Source organism: Oryx dammah, unplaced genomic scaffold, assembly GCF_014754425.2.
Source record: "Oryx dammah isolate SB20612 unplaced genomic scaffold, SCBI_Odam_1.1 HiC_scaffold_5, whole genome shotgun sequence".
NCBI lineage: Eukaryota > Metazoa > Chordata > Mammalia > Artiodactyla > Bovidae > Oryx > Oryx dammah.
The window spans coordinates 60,638,595-60,658,495 of NW_024070189.1; the positions used below are offsets into that span (position 1 = coordinate 60,638,595).

The window sequence follows — 19,901 nt, forward strand, 5'->3', positions numbered from 1 at the left end:
TAAACTGAAAAGCCCCAGGTTAGCCACCTGAGAAGCCCGTCAAGCTGTTTTGAAAGTAAAAAGTAAAGCCACTGTTTGTTATTCCTCTGAAAGAGATATAGAATAATGTTGATAAATGCTGTTTCATGTCAGGTAAAAAGGAAAACTAGGCCACACAGCAGCAGGGGTCAATGACTATCAATGATAAAAGGAATAGTAGCAGCAGCAGAAGGCCAGCAGCCAGTGGAGTAGAGACCTGAGAAAAAGAGGGCTACTGGCCTAACTTAAAGATATACAGGATTTGCCCTTTCCTGTACTGGGACTCTCAGAGGCTGGCAAAATTATGTTTTCTAAAGTAATAGGTTATCTGAACTAGAAATGGAGGAGGAAACACCCCTCCCATGTTAGTATTCAAATTTACATGAACTATAAGAATTAGGCAGAAGACTGCAGACTATTTTTAATCCATTGAGCTCAGTGATCTTGAAAAATTAGAAACCTATTTGGTTAAAACAAAAGCACAATTTCAGGAGAGATAATATCATGCTTTAAGTTATTGTGGTTGCCTTTGAGGCGCAAACATAAAAAGTCTAGCTTTGTATCAGGAGGAATAAACTGAGCTGTGAGCTTTACCAAGATAAACTGTTCTAGGATATAGTATTGTTGCCCTTCTGGAGCTTGTTATTCATAGGTTTTGCTGAGGGTCATAAACCAGAAGTTTTATCTTAAAGATCTAGACTTTTGTGAAGAGGAGACAGTCTGTTTTAAATATTTGAAATTTTATTCTGTTTTGACATAAAACTAAGGAACACTCAGATAATCTATACCATGTTAGTATTCCCATCAGAAAAAAACAGATAAAACAGTATTTAGAAAGCAGTATCAGTAAATCTTATTAAGCATTAGATGTGTTTAAAATGTTGATATTAATTTATAACCTGTAGGTGTGTGTATGACTTAAATGTTAAAATCTCACATTTGTTAAAGATCTTCTACAATTACAAATCCAGATTTTCTGTAGGCTTCACAAACCAGAGAGGTAAATAGAATGTGCAGGAATCAAAGGATAAATGTATTATATATTAGTTGTGTTACCTAATTAAAGCCATAATCTGTTAATACAGCTATGGATTTATTTCAAAAATTTAATTGAATATATTATTGATAGTGTAGTTGTTGTGTTTTCCAATGTTGGTAGAGTGGTTAAAGTTCTTCACTTTCATAGAGTCCAGATTGAGCTGCCAGCCGCTGAAACTCTCCTTCAGGGTTAAAAGCTTGTTTCACATTCAGACCTCTCCCGTTAAGTGCTAAATATTTGCTGAAAGTTGGTCGGACACGTAACTGTTTAGGAGCTGGAAGAGTTTGGTTTGGGCGGGCTGAAATAGATCAAATAAAAGTTAATTTAGAAAACTTGTTCTAAACACATGGGTTGCACTAGGTTTTCGTTATGAGACAAGAAAAGAAAAAATAGAAAACTGACTATGTATGAGAAGAATCCCTCAGATTTTATACTATGCTGGAATTTGTGTTTCTTACTAAATCTCAGTTAAGTTCTTTATAACACTTGACATAGCACTTTATAAGAGTGTGACATACCTGTAACATCTAATCTTGTGTTACATGTGGTCACTCCAGCTTCATTAACTGCAGACACAGTATACCATCCAGCATCTTTCTTGTTTACATCTTTTATCAATAAAGTAACTCTTCCAGAGTTATCATGATATAAACTGGAAAGAGATAATTAAAAGTTGCAAGTAAAGGAATTAGTTTTTCTGTGAGATTTTACTTATGATGTCTGTGACCTACAGAGTCAGACTAGTAAGAAGAAAAAATGACTGGAAATTCTGAGTCTGTAGCCAGTCATTGCATAACTACTGCTTTTCTTGAATTAAACACCCCCCTAATCTTGTTTGTATCTATTTCCTTGAGTCATCTTCTTTTATTGTTAGTAAACAGGTAAATCGTAGCCTACTTTAACTGCTGAATTTCTGATTAGTGGAATCTAGTTTAGTGAGGCTTATCATATTTCTATATATTTTTAAAAATTGAAGTATAGTTGATTTACAGTATCGTGTTAGTTTCATTTATATATATATATTAAAATTAGACAAATTGCGCAAATGCATGCCATTTATAATGCATTTCAAAGGATAACTGGATTCACCCAAGTATACTATAGTTAGTGTAACTAACTCTCAAAATACTTATCCTACCTTATTCGATCAGTGTTGAACTGTACCATTTCATTATTTCTTTTCCAGAAAAGCTTTGGTGGAGGTATAGCCGAGATTTGGCATTCTAGCTTCACTGATTCTCCCTCAAAAACTTTTTTACTCTGTGGTTTGTAGATGAACATCGGTGCTCTTCTGTGTTCTTTTGCTACATATTAATAAAAAAATTCATGTATTTGAAATATTATAAAAATATTAAGTCAAACCAAAGTATTGTGAAGTTTGCATGCTGATATAAAAGTTTTAGAAAGTACTAACAACAGGAACAGAAGGTTTATGTTTCAGCTTTAGTTAAAATAATATGCAATACTGTTGTATACTATTTATAATTCTAAAACAGTAATGTAATGATGAATTGACTTTATAATCATGTTTCATTTGAATAATTTAAGTTATGTTGTCATCATCTTACCTATAGGGAGACAGACTGAGTGGTGGAAAGAGAACCAACAACTTGGGTCCAAATTCTGTTTGCCCCACCAGCCATGCACATTGGGGAAAATTTTGTTTAGTTTTTCTGAGACTAAATTTTATTTATTATAAAGTGATACCCAAGTAATAGTAACTGCTCTGCCCACACTGAACAAAATTATGTGAGGATCAGTTGCGGTTATGAATGAAGAAGCACTTTGTAAACTATAAAATAATATACAAATGCCAGTAATTATTATGTCTTTACTTTTCTTCAAATATCTGAGGGAAGAGTAATTGGTACTATAATACTATAACCCTAGCTTTTCTGAAGGAGAAATGAGGAGATTGGATGAATGCCAGCTGAAGTCTTTTTCAGCTCTAACATTATAGTATTTTTGGAGCTACTGGCATAGAAAGGTTTTGCCCTAAGCGTAATCCCTTGAATTCTGTGTGTGGTATGTGTATGTTTAAAATTCCTAGATCACTAGTTTTTCCCTTAGTCTGAGGTCCCTTATTATATCATAGAATAATCTTACAGCTTTTTCATTCATCTGGATAGAATACAAATTCAGGATTGCCCATCCTTTAACTTGATCAAGCTTTTATATAATAAACAGTGAATTACAGCAAAATATCTCTGATGCAGTATATCTTAAGTCATTACAAATTGATATATTTAAAGCAGTTAAATTGTAATATTTTAATTAAAGACTAGTTTCTGGTAAAAAGTGTATTCAGTTCAGTTCAGTCGCTCAGTCGTGTCCGACTCTTTGCGACCCCATGAATTGCAGCATGCCAGGCCTCCCTGTCCATCACCAACTCCCGGAGTTCACTCAGATTCACGTCCATTGAGTCAGTGATGCCATCCAGCCATCTCATCCTCTGTCGTCCCCTTCTCCTCCTGCCCCCAATCCCTCCCAGCATCAGAGTCTTTTCCAATGAGTCAACTCTTCGCATGAGGTGGCCAAAGTACTGGAGTTTCAGCTTTAGCATCATTCCTTCCAAAGAAATCCCGGGGTTGATCTCCTTCAGAATGGGACTGGTTGGATCTCCTTGCAGTCCAAGGGATTCTTAAGAGTCTTCTCCAACACCACAGTTCAAAAGCATTAATTCTTCGGTGCTCAGCCTTCTTCACAGTCCAGTTCTCACATCCATACATGACTACTGGAAAAACCATAGCCTTGACTAGACAGACCTTAGTCGGCAAAGTAATGTCTCTGCTTTTGAATATGCTATCTAGGTTGGTCATAACTTTCCTTCCAAGGAGTAAGCGTCTTTTAATTTCATGGCTATAGTCACCATCTGCAGTGATTTTGGAGCCCATAAAAATAAAGTCTGACACTGTTTCCACTGTTTCCCCCTCTATTTGCCATGAAGTGATGGGACCGGATGCCATGATCTTAATTTTCTGAATGTTGAGCTTTAAACCAACTTTTTCTCTCTCCTGTTTCACTTTCATAAAGAGGCTTTTTAGTTCCTCTTCACTTTCTGCCATAAGGGTGGTATCATCTGCATATCTGAGGTTATTGATATTTCTCCCAGCAATCTTGATTCCAGCTTGTGTTTCTTCCAGTCCAGCATTTCTCATGATGTACTCTGCATATAAGTTAAAAAAGCAGGGTGACAATATATAGCCTTGACGTACTCCTTTTCCTATTTGGAACCAGTCTGTTGTTCCATGTCCAGTTCTAACTGTTGCTTCCTGGCCTGCATACAGATTTCTCAAGAGGCAGGTCAGGTGGTCTGGTATTTCCATCTCTTTCAGAATTTTCCACAGTTTATTGTGATCCACACAGTCAAAGGCTTTGGCATAGTCAATAAAGCAGAAGTAGATGTTTTTCTGGAACTTTCTTGCTTTTTCCATGATCCAGCAAATGTTGGCAATTTGATCTCTTGTTCCTCTGCCTTTTCTAAAACCAGCTTGAACATCAGAAGTTCATGGTTCACATATTGCTGAAGCCTGGCTTGGAGAATTTTGAGCATTACTTGACTAGCGTGTGAGATGAATGCAATTGTGTGGTAGTTTGAACATTCTTTGGCATTGCCTTTCTTGGGGATTGGAATGAAAACTGACCTTTTCCAGTCCTGTGGCCACTGCTGAGTTTTCCAAATTTGCTGGCATATTAAGTGCAGCACTTTCACAGCATCATCTTTCAGGATTTGAAATAGCTCGATAGGAATTCCATCACCTCCACTAGCTTTGTTCGTAGTGATGCTTCCTAAGGCCCACTTGACTTCACATTCTAGGATGTCTGGCTCTAGATGAGTGATTACACCATCGTGATTATCCGGGTCATGAAGATCTTTTTTGTACAGTTCTGTGTATTCTTGCCATCTCTTCTTAATATCTCCTGCTTCTGTTAGGTCCATACCATTTCTGTCCTTTATCGAGCCCATCTTTGCATGAAAAGTGCATAGCCTAAGGCTAAAAGTTAACATTTACTCTTCAATTTTAAACTATGTGTGATTATAACAACCTGTGAAAATGTGAATCAGATTGATTATTTTAGACTATAGACCAGAAATATGATTAGATTAAAAATTTTCACTTTAATGTTAATCTACAAATACTGTACATCTAAAAATGTAACTAGAGTACGCTACCTTCTTTGGTCTGTCTGAAATGTTACCTTATTTTTCTTCTAGAAAAACTTTAGTGGTAGATCTGTCATGCTAGTTTCTTTGAGTTTCCCTCAACCTCTGCCCACTATGGCTTTTACATAAAAATTGATGTTCTACTAGATTCTCTAGTATAGACAGTAACCTTAAATGTAAAGTCTTTTTCAACAGTTTCTTTTTTGATTTGACATGTTTTTAAGGAGCTCTCTGGTATCTCTTTGAAAGCTTACCCAGGACGTCCAGCTGCACAGTAAAGGTGGCTTCTCCTGCTCTGTTCTTTGCAACACATGCGTAAGCGCCTGCATCTGAAGCTCTGACCACTTCAAAGATGAGTGAATGAAAACCCTTCTCAGACACTATCATTTTGTGAAAATCATCTGATTGAACTGGTCGTCCATTTAGATACCATGACACATCAGGAGCTGGTAGTCCACTCACCTAGAAAGGAACAAGATGATAGAACTTTAAATTACAGATCACTAGAACCCCTTTGTCCATTTATGAATTTTAACGATTCAGTGTCTGAGTGGGTTTGTGATTAAAAATGCAGAGTACGATCTTAAAAGATATTTTCTTTCAATAATTTTTAACAAAATAGTAAAAATGATAATCCTTGAAATTAATATAGTGTTTTCAGACTATCTCAAACTACATTTAGCTCTTTCATATACAGCCTCAGGCTCCTTAAGGTCTCTTCATTACTATATTAAGGACATTAGTTTATGTTATATTGGTTTCCACAAGGAATATGGAAGTCATATGGATTTTCTGGCTAATGGCAAATGCAAATGAAGTCCTAGAGACACATATATATGAATCTTGCTAATCTAATAATAACCTTTCCAAAACAGAGTGTTCTTGAGCTATAGTTCTGGTGTATGAATGACATTTTGTTAAGTGTTTTCATATAAGCCTTAACAGTCAAATCTGTACACTGAATTTCACTCATAAGGAATCTGGTAAAATATTTTATGAAGAAAAAGTTTTCCAAAATGATGATAATAAAAATGTAGGCCTTTCTAATAAGTTATTTTAGCCTGAAGAATTCTTCTAGGCCAAGAGAGGGCAGGGCAGCTTGAATTTCTTGAAGAGGCATTTTACTTAGGAAATCCTGTTGTTATGAAAGCTTCACTTATATAGGGTATTAGGTGTTTGGCAGTATTGTAAGTACCTTATACCTATTTACTCAGTTTATCTTCAAATAGCTTTATGATATTGGTACAATTTTTATTCCCATTTTACAGGGAAAACAAAAGGGTAGTGATATTAAATGATTTGTCTCAGGTTACACAGCTGGAAAATGGCAGGGCCAGGATTCTAACCCAGGGAAACTTATGTATAGTGTTCATATCCACTACACATACTACTTGGGCTTTCTTGGTGGCTCAGACGGTAAAAAATCTGCCTGCAATGCTGGAGACTCAGGTTCGATCCCTGGGTCAGGAAGATCCCATGGAGAAGGGAATGGCTACCCACTCTAGTATTCTTGCCTGGAGAATTCCATGGAAGAGGAACCTGGTGGGTTACAGCGCATGGGGTGGCAAAGAGTCAGACACGATTGAGTGACTTACACACACACATACATACATACTACTTGTCAGGCTGTGTAGAAAGCTGTGAAGAGGAGGAGACATTTTTCAAAACTTAGTATCCCATTGTCTAATTTTTCTCCAATATTTTTGAACTTTTTTCTTACTTTGAAGTCCATTCTGCAGAATCTTCCTTCTTCAATTGACATGTTCTCTGGCACTTGAATGAAACGAGGTGGGTAAAATTTCTCCTGGATTGCATCCTGATCACTCATGTCTCCCCTTGAAGATGATCTGCTTCTACAAAAACATTTTAATAATCACTATGCAGAAGAATTGTCATTGCTCTTCCTTTCATGCAAATATAATTTAGCCATCACATTTGAAACCCCAGAGGCTATGCTGTTTGATCTGATAGTGTAGTAACAATGGAGAGAGGCTGCAGAGCTGTATTTATCTGTGGCATATTTGATGACTATTAGAAATGGTAGCAATTTAGAAACATCTGGTACAAATGGTACATCTTTGTTTCTTTTTTTCAGGGCCATGAATTGATGAAGAAACTAATCTATTAAAATGCATGGACAATTCTAGTCACATGCAAAGATTGTAAAACTAGGATTGGGTTTTCATTATGAGAAAGTTTGGTATGGAAACATGGTCCTGGCTTATTTGACCAACACATTTAAAAAATTTCCTCTGAGACAGTTGTGATAATTAACAGATAAAAATTTTTATTGTCATCTTGGACGTTAGAAAATTCACATTGTTTTTCTCTATTGGTTCCAAAGCAGTATAAACATTATTTTCTTTTTTATAGCCATACTTTTCTGTGTGTGTGTTAGTCACTCAGTCGTGTCTGACTCTGTGACCCCATGGACTGTAGCTCGCCTGTCTCCTCTGTCCATGGGATTCTCCAGGCAGGAGTACTGGAATGGATTGCCATTCCCTTCTCCAGGGGATCTTCCCAACCCAGGGATTGAACTTGGGTCTCTCGCACTGTGGGCAGTTTCTTTACCACCGAAGCATAGTTAATTTACAGTGTTGTGTTAGCTTTAGGTGTATAGCAAAGTGATTCAGCTATATACAGATATATCTTTTTCAGATTCTTTTCCATTATAGGTTATTACAAGACATTGAATATAGTTCCCTATGCTGTACAATAGGTCATTTTTGTTTATCTATTTTGTACCTAGAAGTGTGTGTATGTTATCCTAAATTCCTAATTTATCCACCCGCCAACCCACTATCCCCTCTGGTGACACTGTTTTTTATAAAAGGTTTGTAAGAAACTTGAGGATTTTGTAAATATTACATTTTTAAAAATATGAACACGTTTTAGGTAGCAAAATACATACTTCTTTAAAATTAAAAACATTTTTTTTACCTTACTTGTGATGTAGGAACTTGCAGTCGTGCATGTTCTATATTGTGCTGCTTGAAATTAAAACAAAGTGATAATGTTAACATGCCACTGGTAGCTTGAAATTAAGCAGAATTTAGTAGTTGTAGTTGAAAGGAACATTTCTGTTGTGGTTGTGTTTGTATTGTCATAGATAGTTCTATATATTTAGCTGTTAAGCATTTAAAATATGGTATACTAACCTTCTAGTATTCTAGCAAGAAATCTATAGAATTAAGACTATTCAGTAGATATGGTTTATGAAAATTAACTAAACTTTGAATTGATGGTGGTTCATTTTTCAAATGACTGTTTTCATGTCAAAGGATGATGAATCCCCCTGGTGTATTTGAAATGGGAGCACATAGTACAGATTGTCCTTTGGTAAAACAGTAATAGTCATGAAGTCACTTGTACTGGCAGTAGATAACAGGGAATTATGCTCGCTCCTCATAAGTGGCACCAACAGCAATAAACACGTATTAGACTGGAAAATACTTTTCTTTTTGGCTCAGAGCACAAAATCCTGATGGACACTCTGGAAGCTATGTGTAGAGCTATGAATAGCCTTTGGAAAACAATATTACTTCCTGCTTAATAATGATGTATTTAATTTAAGCAACCATCTTTTAGGATTTATATCTGACCACTAGCAAATTATTCATATTTGAGGATGAAATCAGGAATTGATGAATATTATAATTAATTGGTAAGATATTGTGTGCCTGTTTCTCATATTTCATTGTGCTTGATATAGTGAGAGAGATTACAAAGAAGTAGGAAATATAGTCCTTACCTGGACATATGAAAAACATCTGTATAGCAACATAGCAAATAAATACAGATAATTTATTTTGGGATGAACTTTAATTTTGTTTGTATTTTTCATTCTAAAACAGAATTCTTATAACTCTGCAATAATTGTTGGTGAGGCTTTGAGTTTCTCTAAGCAAAATGTCAAAAGAACAATCAGTATGGCAGAAACCAACACAATATTGTAAAGCAATTCTCCTCCAATTAGAAATAAATAAAATATAAAAAAGAGCAATCAATAAATTTTTTAGTAAAAAAAATCCACTTAAAATCATAGTATCCAAATTAAGGTTTTTACTTTTTCCTATAGTGGTTTGAATATATATATATAGATTTGTATTCATAGGTATGATGTTTCTGGTTATATGTATTGCATTGGCCAAAAAGTTCATTCAGGTTTTTTCATAACTTCTTAGGGAAAACCCAAATGAACTTTCTGGCCAAACCAATAGTTTGATGACATTTTGTATTATTTAAGTAGACTATTTGAAGTGTAAGATTTTTATTTTCTGATTTCATAATATATTTTGCTGCTATCTCTTTTCTTGGTACTATATCATCTTCATTTTAAAGTTTTTGAAGAACTAATGAGAAAAACAATACATCCTTGCCCTTGAAATCATACACTGAATTTGTAAGATAAACCATCATCAATATGATGTTACTTTGAGTTATTTCTTCTTATAGAGATATATTTATATCTTATTCTTGCTTTAATCTCCTATTCCAACTCCAGAGCCCAACACACAGTAGATGGTTCATATAAATTAGTTGAATAAATGAGCATGTGAACTGTTTAGTAGCTAGGAGAGATTTAAGTTCTGTTTTCAGGTTCTAGTTTCTTACTGTGCTAGATAGACTCCACTCTGTCCTTTTTAGTAGATCTAGTCACATTTGGTGAAAAAGTGAAAGTGTTAGTTCCCCAGTACTGTCTGACTCTTTGTGACCCCATGGACTGTAACCCACCAGGCTCCTCTGTCCATGGAATTCTCCAGGCAAGAATACTAGAACGGGTAGCCATTCCCTTCTCCAGGGGATCGTCCTGATCTAGGGATTGAACCTGGATCTCCTGTGTGAATAGTCTACCTGCAATGTGGGAGATCTGGGGTTTGATCCCTGAGTTGGGAAGATCCCCTGGAGAAGGGAATGGCTACCTACTCCAGTGTTCTTGCCTGGAGAATTCCATGGACAAAGGACCCTGGTGGGCTACAGTCTGTAGGGTCACAAAGAGTGGGACACAACTGAGTGATTAACACACAGTCACATTAAATAGAAACAATCTTATTTTCCTCTTATACTTTAGAAGGATGCTTTTTATGAGGTTGGAATTCTTGAATGGATGGTTTCATCCCTTTTCCTCCCAGTTTCTGAAGGACTAAGAGATAACTACAGAAGGAAGACAGGAAGCAATAGCTGTTCATTCTGCCTCTCCAGCAGTACACTTCTCTTTGAGGTTAACTTGTTAAAATAAAATTGGTCAGGAACATGCCTGTGGAATATTCACTTTATGTTCTCCATAAAGTTAATCCCTTCTTGGAAAGGATGCTTTTGTTAATCCTGGAGTCATTATTCATAAGGTTTTTGTTGTCTGTTTTGTTTTTAATAAGCATTTCAAAATACATGGAACATGTCAAAGGAATTAGATGTTTCATTAGTACACGAGTTTATTTTAAAACTTTGAAATGATAAACAGCTTATGAGAAAAGGTTGCAATTACTTTCTTTAGAGTTTTAACTTCCGTCCTGTTAAAGATTTACAACTCATAAAATTTCTGTCCATGTAGACGTTGTAGGGAGAGTCCTAGGTCTAACTGACCTCTAAATGTCTAGATGAAAAGTGACACCATTAGCCTTCTGGTGTTTTGACTTTGTAATATTTCATATGCAGATATTAGAATCACCAGAAAATAGGGTAAAGTTAAAAAATTTTGTGTATGTATTCAACCAGTCATGGCCTGCCCTTTTTTATATCTAATGCAGCATTGAAGTAATTCACTTTTGCTTTAAATGCTAGTTATAAATATTTAGAAAAGCATACATCTAAAAATCACATGAAAGAAAAGTGCTCCAGTTAGATAAAGATTAGTTTAATTTACCTGTGCTGAATCTTGTGCCTCACTGTCATTTTGACCTTGAAACACAGCAGCTGCATTCTGTGGTCCTAGCAATCTGCGAGCCATCTTCTCCTCATATGTTAGCCGCTTTAAAGAAAGAATCATAAAGGAGATAGTAATGAGATTTAATAAAAGTTGTTTATATGACTTTATTAAAACCACCACAAAGAAACATAATTATGTCTATTGAATGATAGATACTGTATTTTTAAGAAAGCATTTTTTTTTCATTCAAAGCATTTTCACTTACTTCATTTGTAAATATTCATCTCTGTTTTCTTTTTTTTTCCTAGGAAAGACAAGCTTTGTTGTTGTTCAGTTGCTAAGTCATGTCTGATGCTTTGCGATCCCATGAACTACAGCACACCAGGCTTCTCTGTCCTTCACTATCTTCCTGAGTTTACTCAAACTCGTGTTTTTTTTCTTTCAAAAAGCCCGAACAATTTTTTTGGCCAATCCAATAGTGGATTAAAGGCACATAACAGTACTGTTTCAGATATCAGTGACTAATAATATAATGTGCAAAATAAGAATTGTAACTGTTTTGCATCAATTGTATATACCAAAGTACATGAAGAAGTCAGGTTGACAGTATTTCCGATTAGTTATTTGGTCATCAGACATTTTTATGGAAGGGCAATGCTTAAAACAAAATTTGAATTAAGTCATTTAGATTTTTTTTTCCATTTGCTTCATTCTTTTACTACTGAACTCGTAGAAGGGGTTTCATGCAGAGAAATACAGAATAGGATCCAAATATTCCCTCCTTTTAGATAATCCTATCCCTTGCTGATTATATGGACATAGCTCTGTGAGACAGAAACAACTCTCTTACTGAGATTAGATTTTATAGTTCTATTGTCTTTTTATACAAAATAGGCCTCTTGCTTACTTGGTTTCCATTGTGAAGAAGGCTGTCCTTGCATTTTAGCTTTCTCTCCAAATCTTGAATAAGAGCTTCTTTTGATCCTTGTATTTCGTGGTCAGGAGTCCTTGGTGTGAGTTTAGCATTTGCATTTTGGGATGACTTAACATTTACAGGTTGGCCTACTGAGGGTTGTTGGTAGCTTTAAAAATAAAAAAAAGATTTTTAAAAAATAAGATCTTTAAGAAGTGGTAAAATAGAATTGGCATCTTTTTGTCAGTCACCTTTAGGTAGGTTCAATTTACCACTTAGTATTGCTGGTGTTATTAAAATACCAATTGCCTTAATAACAGTCAAGAAGAATTTTATAGGAATGGTTACTAGCTGTTTTTTCTTTCCTCTTTGTCTTTGCAAATGAAAATTAAGTAGCAGGAGGAGCAATTTAGATTAGACATAAGAAGAATGTTTTTCTCTGAAGATCTTCCCTAAAGAAGTAAAAGTGAGTCCGGTAAGCAGCAACATGAGGGCTCTTCCAATATTCCAGTTGAATTTCCTAAGTTTGATTTATGGGTGGATGGTAAGCATTAGTGTACTGGAGCTGACTCATATGGGCTTAAGAGAATGATTTTTAGTGTCTCTTCCCAACTCACTGTGACCTCATGTTGAAAGTCTGAAATTGATTGGTGAGAGTATATACACCAGGGAAATTGGTTAGTACCACAATTACCACCTTCCTCCAGAGCTGATTGTTAAACATTTACCAGCATGACTACTGATGTTCAATGAATATTCTCTTGTTTTGAATTGAATTTACAGTTTATATAATCTCTGGCTTTAATTTCTACTTCCTATTAATTTCGTATTCTAGATAATCCAAGTATGGCACTATATAACACCTTCTAAAGTAATAGTTTCTTTAATGTTGCTAAAGTGATTTTTAGAGAAAGAGATGATTAGAGAAGAAGGAGAAAGAAATGTAAACTGAGAAAAAAGGGGGTCTGGAAAAAAACAAGTTTGAATGGCATTTGAAGAGCTTGGTTTAAATCCCTATTTCAAATTCCAATCCTAAATTTTATTCTAAGACATCCTTGCACCTCTCAGAGTTTCCCTGCTGATTCTGATAGAGGGCAGGGTTGGTGTTTAGAGAGTCCTGTATTTTTAGATCTGTTAGATAGCTCATGCTTTTAACAGAATTTATTTATATTTTACCTAGTTTATTTACTTAGGGTGCTGCAGGTGCTAGCTTATACCCATTTAGTATAATAGATATTATATTATGTGGGAAAATGGGCCACTGCCCTCTGAATATTTTGCCATATCATAATAAACATTCTCCAGATATCCAGATGAGGAAGCCTTGGTCTGTTCTCTGATATGTTCGTGTTCAAAAATTCTCAAGGGTCATTAAAAGAACTTGTAAGCTAAGGGGAAATATATTTCCTCTGAGTGGAGCCAGGGTTTTAATTTTTGCAGACTTCGGGGACTTGGTTAGCAATCTCTAGATTGTAAATATACTGAGGGAAAAAAGATGTTTTATTACTCGTTGTTGTATTGTTTATATCTACTAACCCGAGGCTTTCAAAATAGTGAAGCGATACTATTAGTTCAATGAATGAATATTTTTCATTGTATTCAAGATACTCTATTGAAAGTTGAATATATGCGTTTTCCCTTGTTGTATTCCAGATATTCAGGATTGCGTATATCAATCCTCAACTAAAGTCTGATTTGTTCAGCGAAGTAAATAGCCAAACAAAGTGTTTAAGTAAATAGTAAGGTGGTTTTGTTTTAAGATTGAATTCCCAGGTCAAAGTGTTAAAATTCCCTTGGTTTTATAGATCTACTATTTCTTCAAATGTATGAAGTTAGAATAGTCTGCCTTTTTTTTTTTTTTGAGCTAGCCTACCATTTTTTAAAAGGTTACATGTGTTTGGTAAAGTGAGTTAGCATTAAATAATAATTTTGTCACATTGTCATTTTATAGTGTAATATGTCTGAGAAATCCTAAAGGACTGTTAAAACCAAGGCTGAGAGTTACTTATATGTATTTATGTAACTTCAGTCACTTTGTTCACTGAAAACCTGCATTATTACCATTTTATGTGGTTTAAGGGTTAAGACTTGCTATCTGTTCATAATTAGAAACTAACGTTATACTTGCACAGTGCTTTATAGGGTTTTTTCTCCCTAACATTAATCACCCAAATCCTTAACTTTCGTTATAGATCAACATACTGAATCACCTAGCAGGTAAGGTAATCAGGCTGAATGTCACACAGCAAGCTTTTTGAAAGGAGTACTTAAAGAGTTCCTCTAAATTTCCAGTCTGTTGGTTCGAGCAAATGTATGAAATGTTTGCTTAAGGGTTCCTTACTGATAAAAAGCTAACTAAAGCTTTCAAGCTTCTCTAGGTCAGAATCCAAGGAATTATGTTAGAAGACAGGGCAAACTTAAGCCCATCACAATGAGGGAGTTGTGCACAAATGTTCAAAGGGCCAGAGCTTTCCACCCTGTACAGCTGGACACTGAATGGGTATCAAGTGGCTGTGGGAAGATTAAAAGAGTTATCTATGATTGCTGAAAATGGAACAGCTAAAGCTGGATCTTTGATCTCTAGTTTGGGGTCCTTCTGTGCTTTATTTCTCATCCTCTCCATTTCATCCTTTTTTCCTCTCTTTAGTTCTATGCACGGAACTAAGTACATGGTCATGGCTCGCTAGTATTTATTTGATGCCCTTCTTTTCTGGACAGGAATTTGGAATAAGATTAAAGACTTTACTAAGAAGAATATAGTAGTCAGAAAAGGTTATTTTAGATTTAAATATGCTTATACAGGAAATTTAGAAATAATTGAAAGCTAGATGGATAAAGATTATCTGGGTAAAATGTAACTAAGAAAAATCTACAGTGTGTGATAATGGGTATAATGGGAATTTGGGATGGAAGAGGAGAAGAGGGCTCTTAATTCCTGAAGGCATCTTTTACAATTTTTAGGCCAAACCTGTGAGAATGCCTTTTTGTAGGTCAAAATTTTTATCAGCCATTTCAGATGGTTCTACCTAGTATCTGTAGGATTCTAACAAATGTGTTTGGCTTTCTTGGTTTTTATTTTTAAAAATATTGAAAAATTTTCTTTGCAAGTTGATTTGCTGTGGTTAGACCACTAACAATTGGAATCTCTTGAAAAATTAGCCTCTAGAGAAAACTGAGAGAAATTAACAAGAATTTCAGCATATCTGTTGATAAGCCTGTAACCAACAAAACATATTCCATCAGTTTTTCAGATGCCTCTGATTTAATTCTCTTGACGTTCTAGCCAGCCGAGGAATAGGAAAACTGATAGCCCAAAGTTTGCATAAGCACAAAGTATTTACTTCATGTTTTAAAAAAAGCACAACCACTATGTCCTTCTTCATATCAGTTTCTCCTCGGACAGTTTTAGGGCTGTGGAAATAGTACATGCTTGCATAAGTCTGCAGGTATTCTTCCCTGTATTTAGATTGGTCTGACCAGTTGGAACAAAGTGTGGTTTTAATGATCTTTGAAACTTTAAGGTCACGAACCTTTATCTATTCAAGCCGTTTTTTCTGATCATCGGAAAAATTCACATACTTTAGTGTCTGAATCCCATATTTTCTTTTTAGCCAAGTGGATATTCAGGATCAGAGAGGAAGACGGATAGTGAGAAAAGACTAAAACTGAGAAGAAACTTAATAGCCTCTGCTTATGTGAGAGGAAATCCTATCTGAAGAAGAGCAGACAGGTGTTCACCTCAGCTAAGCTTAGAACCAGAGTGATCAAATTTACAGCATGAGGAACTTAAAGCTGGGGAAATAGTTCACTGATCTTGGGTATGTTAGAAATCTTTTTTTGAAGACAGAAAATAATAGGTAAGTAATTGTCTAATATGAAGTAATAGGTGATTTGGGTTTAACTCAACCTGGACACTGGAGAATGGATCAGATGACTTATTGCCAGTACCCTGGTTCAAGGTGTTCCAGGAGAAATATGGAATGAGACCATGAGGTCACATTGACTTTTTAGATACTGAAGAATGACGTACATAACCCACCCCCCTTCTCCCCCAGATACTAGCTCCCAGGATTCACAGTTCAATCTAACTATGTCTCTCTCTTTCTGTATATATGTGTGTATATATATATATATATATATTTTTTTTTTTCTTTTAAGCTCACTTACTTGGAGTCCACCGTGGAAGGGATTTTACTGCTGCTGTAATCAGGCTGTGATGGTAATATGGAGCTGAGGAAGCTGGCTGGAGACTGGTTATAAGTAGCTGTAACCCTTTGGCTTGGGTTGGAGCCAGCAAGCTGCTGAGGAGAAGCAGGGAAAGCAGAGGAGGACATAGTGATGTGAGAGCTCACTGTTGAGGAGGCAGAATATCTTTGCTCTGTGCACTGGCGGGGTTGGATGGTAATGGAAGACTGTTTGGTCTGGCTAGAGTAGCTGGAGATTTCCGGTCCGGGAGGCTGAAGTCTGGAGCCACATGGATTTGGGGATTGGATGAAGTGTTTTGGACGTTCGTAGTTAAACATGTTTAGCTGGTTTATGGAAGTTGAAGGCAACTTATTATTGTAATGACTTGCTCCTGAAGGGGTGGGGTCTTGAATCTGCGTCTGCAAGCCTGGAATTACAGAAGGTTGCAGTGAATCAGAAGCGATCTTGGTCTGTGCCTCCTTGTTGAGATCCTGGGAATACAGTGCTCCTGGCTTTGATGGAGTGGCCTTCTCTTGAAGAATATTGTTCCTTCAAAAGAAGAAAGTGATTCAGTTACAGTATTTGCATAAAAATGGTACTGTTTAAGATCTTTAGGAGTTTATGTGCTTTTTTTTCTTAAAGCTTATGTACTTTCAAAGTCATCTCAAGGTGGAACTTTTCTGGCTTATAGACTTTCCATTCCTTTATGCATTGCCTTTGGAGAAGGGAATGGCAACCTACTCCAGTATTCTTGCCTAGAGAATTCCATGGACAGAGGAGCCTGGTGGGCTATAGTCCATGGGGTCACAAAGAGTCAGATACAACTTTGCCTGTGTGTACTGAACTGTAACTTCCTCCAATTTTAAAGGAAAACTGGAGAAGGAAATGGCAACCCACTCTAGTGTTCTTGCCTGGAGAATCCCAGGGACGGGGGAGCCTGGTGGGCTGCCGTCTATGGGGTTGCACAGAGTTGGACACGACTGAAGCGACGTGGTAGTTGCACAAATGACTTCCACTTGGGAATAAGAAAATATAATTCATTAGTGTTTGTTTGCCTCTGGGTGATTCTTCAAGCACACCTGGGGGCTTCAAGATGTAGGAAAAGTTTTGATTTTGAGTTTGCCAAGTGTTTGTTTATGAAAAGAAAATTTGTGATGTTGCTCAGTGTGATAATTTTATTTCGTGTTTAGCTTTTGACAAAAGCCTGAAGTTTCATTAGCCACAGAGAGTTACTGATTTAAAATTATTAACAGTTAAATATATTAGCTTCTATTCAGTTTGAATTCTTCCCATTGCTCATCAATACCAATGAACAGCTCTTCTGATGCACCATTAATTCATGCCTTGGTGATCTGTGATGAATGACATGGTGAATCAAGGCGAGCAGTGTGCTTCTTTTCTAAAGAACATTACTGTTCATATTTGCTCCTTCATCCTTTTACAATTTCACAAAGTACAGCAAACGCCTGTACTTCACTGTTGTCAACCATGAGTGGATTTCGTTTTACCTTATAATTCACTGCCTCTTTTTCTCCCTTTGATTCCCAATTGACCATAGTACCAAACTGGATGATAATTAAGGAGTGACTGCATTCAAGTATCTCTCTGTATGTATATAAGTTACTGTATTCCAGAACCCTTTGTAGTTTTTGTTATTTTTTGATTTTATTATCTAGTTATTGGTCTTGCTGTTCTCTTAATTATTTGGTTTCACTTTAAAATATTTTTGTGTTTAGTATGTATTTTAGACTAAAATTTGAAATTGCTTTCATTCCTGTATTATTTTTTCTTGTGAAATGGCAAACAGGATGTACAGAAGGAAGTAAGGCAGCTTTGAAGCTAGCCTATACTTTTCCAAGAAAAGATGGTTGCCATTTCTCTTACTTAACACTGCATTGGCACTCCCGACTTTTGACAGTAGGTCCCCATTTATCCTTTGATGGATCATTTGCCACCAAAATCAGCCTCAAAGAAATATTTTCACCTGATTTTTTCCATTAGTATGGTAAATCTGGGAAGGACTATATATATACTTTACACAAAAAGACTAGCCCCATAAATTGTTTTAACATTGATTCTGTTTTTATTCAAAATATCAAGTAATTTAGTTCAGAATATGTTTAGTTTGCTTCATATAGTATAAACCAACACTGAGGTAATGATAAATCAAACTTTTAGCTAGTAAAATTACCAAATTGTCATCATTGAATCATAGTCTTATAATTATTTAATGTCCTCTCTTGAATAAAGTATCATTTTTAATGAAAAATTTCTAAACCCATCAACTTGATTTTCAGGTTGTATGTATAGTTTAGAATTAAACAGTTTTAGGAAAGAACAAAAATGCAACTAAACAGCCAAGAGAAAGATTCTATTGAAAAAGGCACTTAAAAAGTCATATATTTCTTAATTTTGAGTTTATGAACACAAGCACATTCAACTAGGGTGCATTTTAGTAATTAACTATATTAAGCCTTGAAATTACTGGAGAAAATCATCCAAAAGGAGGCTTTAATTAGATACTCTTAAAAAAAGAGACTATTTCAAGGCAAGTAGTTTTATACTATGGGTTTACTCCATTGCAGAACTGAATCCAGTGTTTGATTTTAAATTCCTTTTTGGGCTGACAGGTCATTCAGATTAATTTCAAATAGCAAGGAATAAACAGTTAAACAAATAGCCAGTAGATATTTTCCAGAAAGTTCCCTGTTTTACTTTACGTATATTTTTAGAATGTCAACTGTCTTGTACATTTTGATATCAGCTTACATAGTTAACAATTACTGTTATTTTTTAAAAAAATTCAATTAAAAATATGTTCTTTCAAATGTTTTATTTTCATGTCTGAAGAAAATTTTGTACAGATGTTCATGCAGATAACTCTGGAAGGTTTTTCTTCATGTTTGTAGTTACTGTTCAACAATCAGTTCTATAATCCTTGTTTTATGACAGTATCATTTTATTCCAAATAATGTTAAATAAATTTCAGATATTTTATTAATAAAGTTCTATTAACTCTCCTGTTTAGAAAAATCTTAACTTTCCCCCCTATCTCTAATATACCACAAACTTAAACAGAAAACTGAGGATATTTTGAAGCTATAGGACATTGCACAGTTACAGTTAGGCCAGGTGTCCTTTTTCAAAGAAAACTGATGATTGAAAAATAATGACACACAACTATCTTTCCTTCTACCTTTTTTAATGCCTTATAGTTTCAGTGGAATGAACAGGTCTCATTCTTTTCAAATCTTTGTATAATGCCATTATGATCTTGTGGCTTTTGAACTTTTTATCTGAAGATCACCTTTTTACATACTGTTTTGATTTGGACAAAAAACAAAAACAAAACCCAAAAATGAAGCAGGAATAAAGAAGGGACTTACCCGAGTCCAGAGAGTGCCAGCTGGGTTAAACCTACTACTAAAGGGAAGGAAGAGGCATCCCCTTCCTTCGCAGACTAATCTAGTGGCTCTGTGCTTAGTATTATAGCACCACTGACTTTTATCAGCTGCCAAGCAGTGACATCTGATGTGCTTGCCTGTCCATCTACCTATGCTGGCATGTCAAAGTAAGAGTCCATGATCTAAACAATATCTCAGATGTCTTAGTGATATTTAAGGAGTGGGATTACATGAGCTTCTCTTGCAAGCCTCTTTATTTTAGATGTGAAGTTTGACTAGGAGCTTTAGCAAGCACATGTAGGGGGGACAGC

At 35.5% G+C, this 19,901-nt stretch overlaps 1 protein-coding gene across 2 annotated transcripts; it reads right to left on the reverse strand.

Moving 5' to 3' along the window:
- Positions 1-737: 737 nt before the first annotated feature.
- MYOT (myotilin) lies at positions 738-19,704 on the reverse strand. 2 transcript variants are annotated; one of them, XM_040240028.1, is made up of 10 exons: positions 19,573-19,704; positions 16,169-16,735; positions 11,996-12,170; positions 11,086-11,190; positions 8,163-8,209; positions 6,943-7,075; positions 5,477-5,684; positions 2,196-2,361; positions 1,576-1,709; positions 738-1,355 (listed from the first exon to the last, which is right to left on the reverse strand). In XM_040240028.1, the coding sequence occupies exons 2-10, from the start codon at positions 16,522-16,524 to the stop codon at positions 1,183-1,185; spliced, it is 1,497 nt and encodes a 498-aa protein (XP_040095962.1). In that variant the 5' UTR covers positions 16,525-16,735; positions 19,573-19,704; the 3' UTR covers positions 738-1,182. The 2 variants fall into 2 exon arrangements, with proteins under 2 accessions (XP_040095962.1, XP_040095961.1); XM_040240027.1 differs by having other exon boundaries at positions 8,163-8,212.
- Between the last annotated feature and the right edge of the window lie 197 nt (positions 19,705-19,901).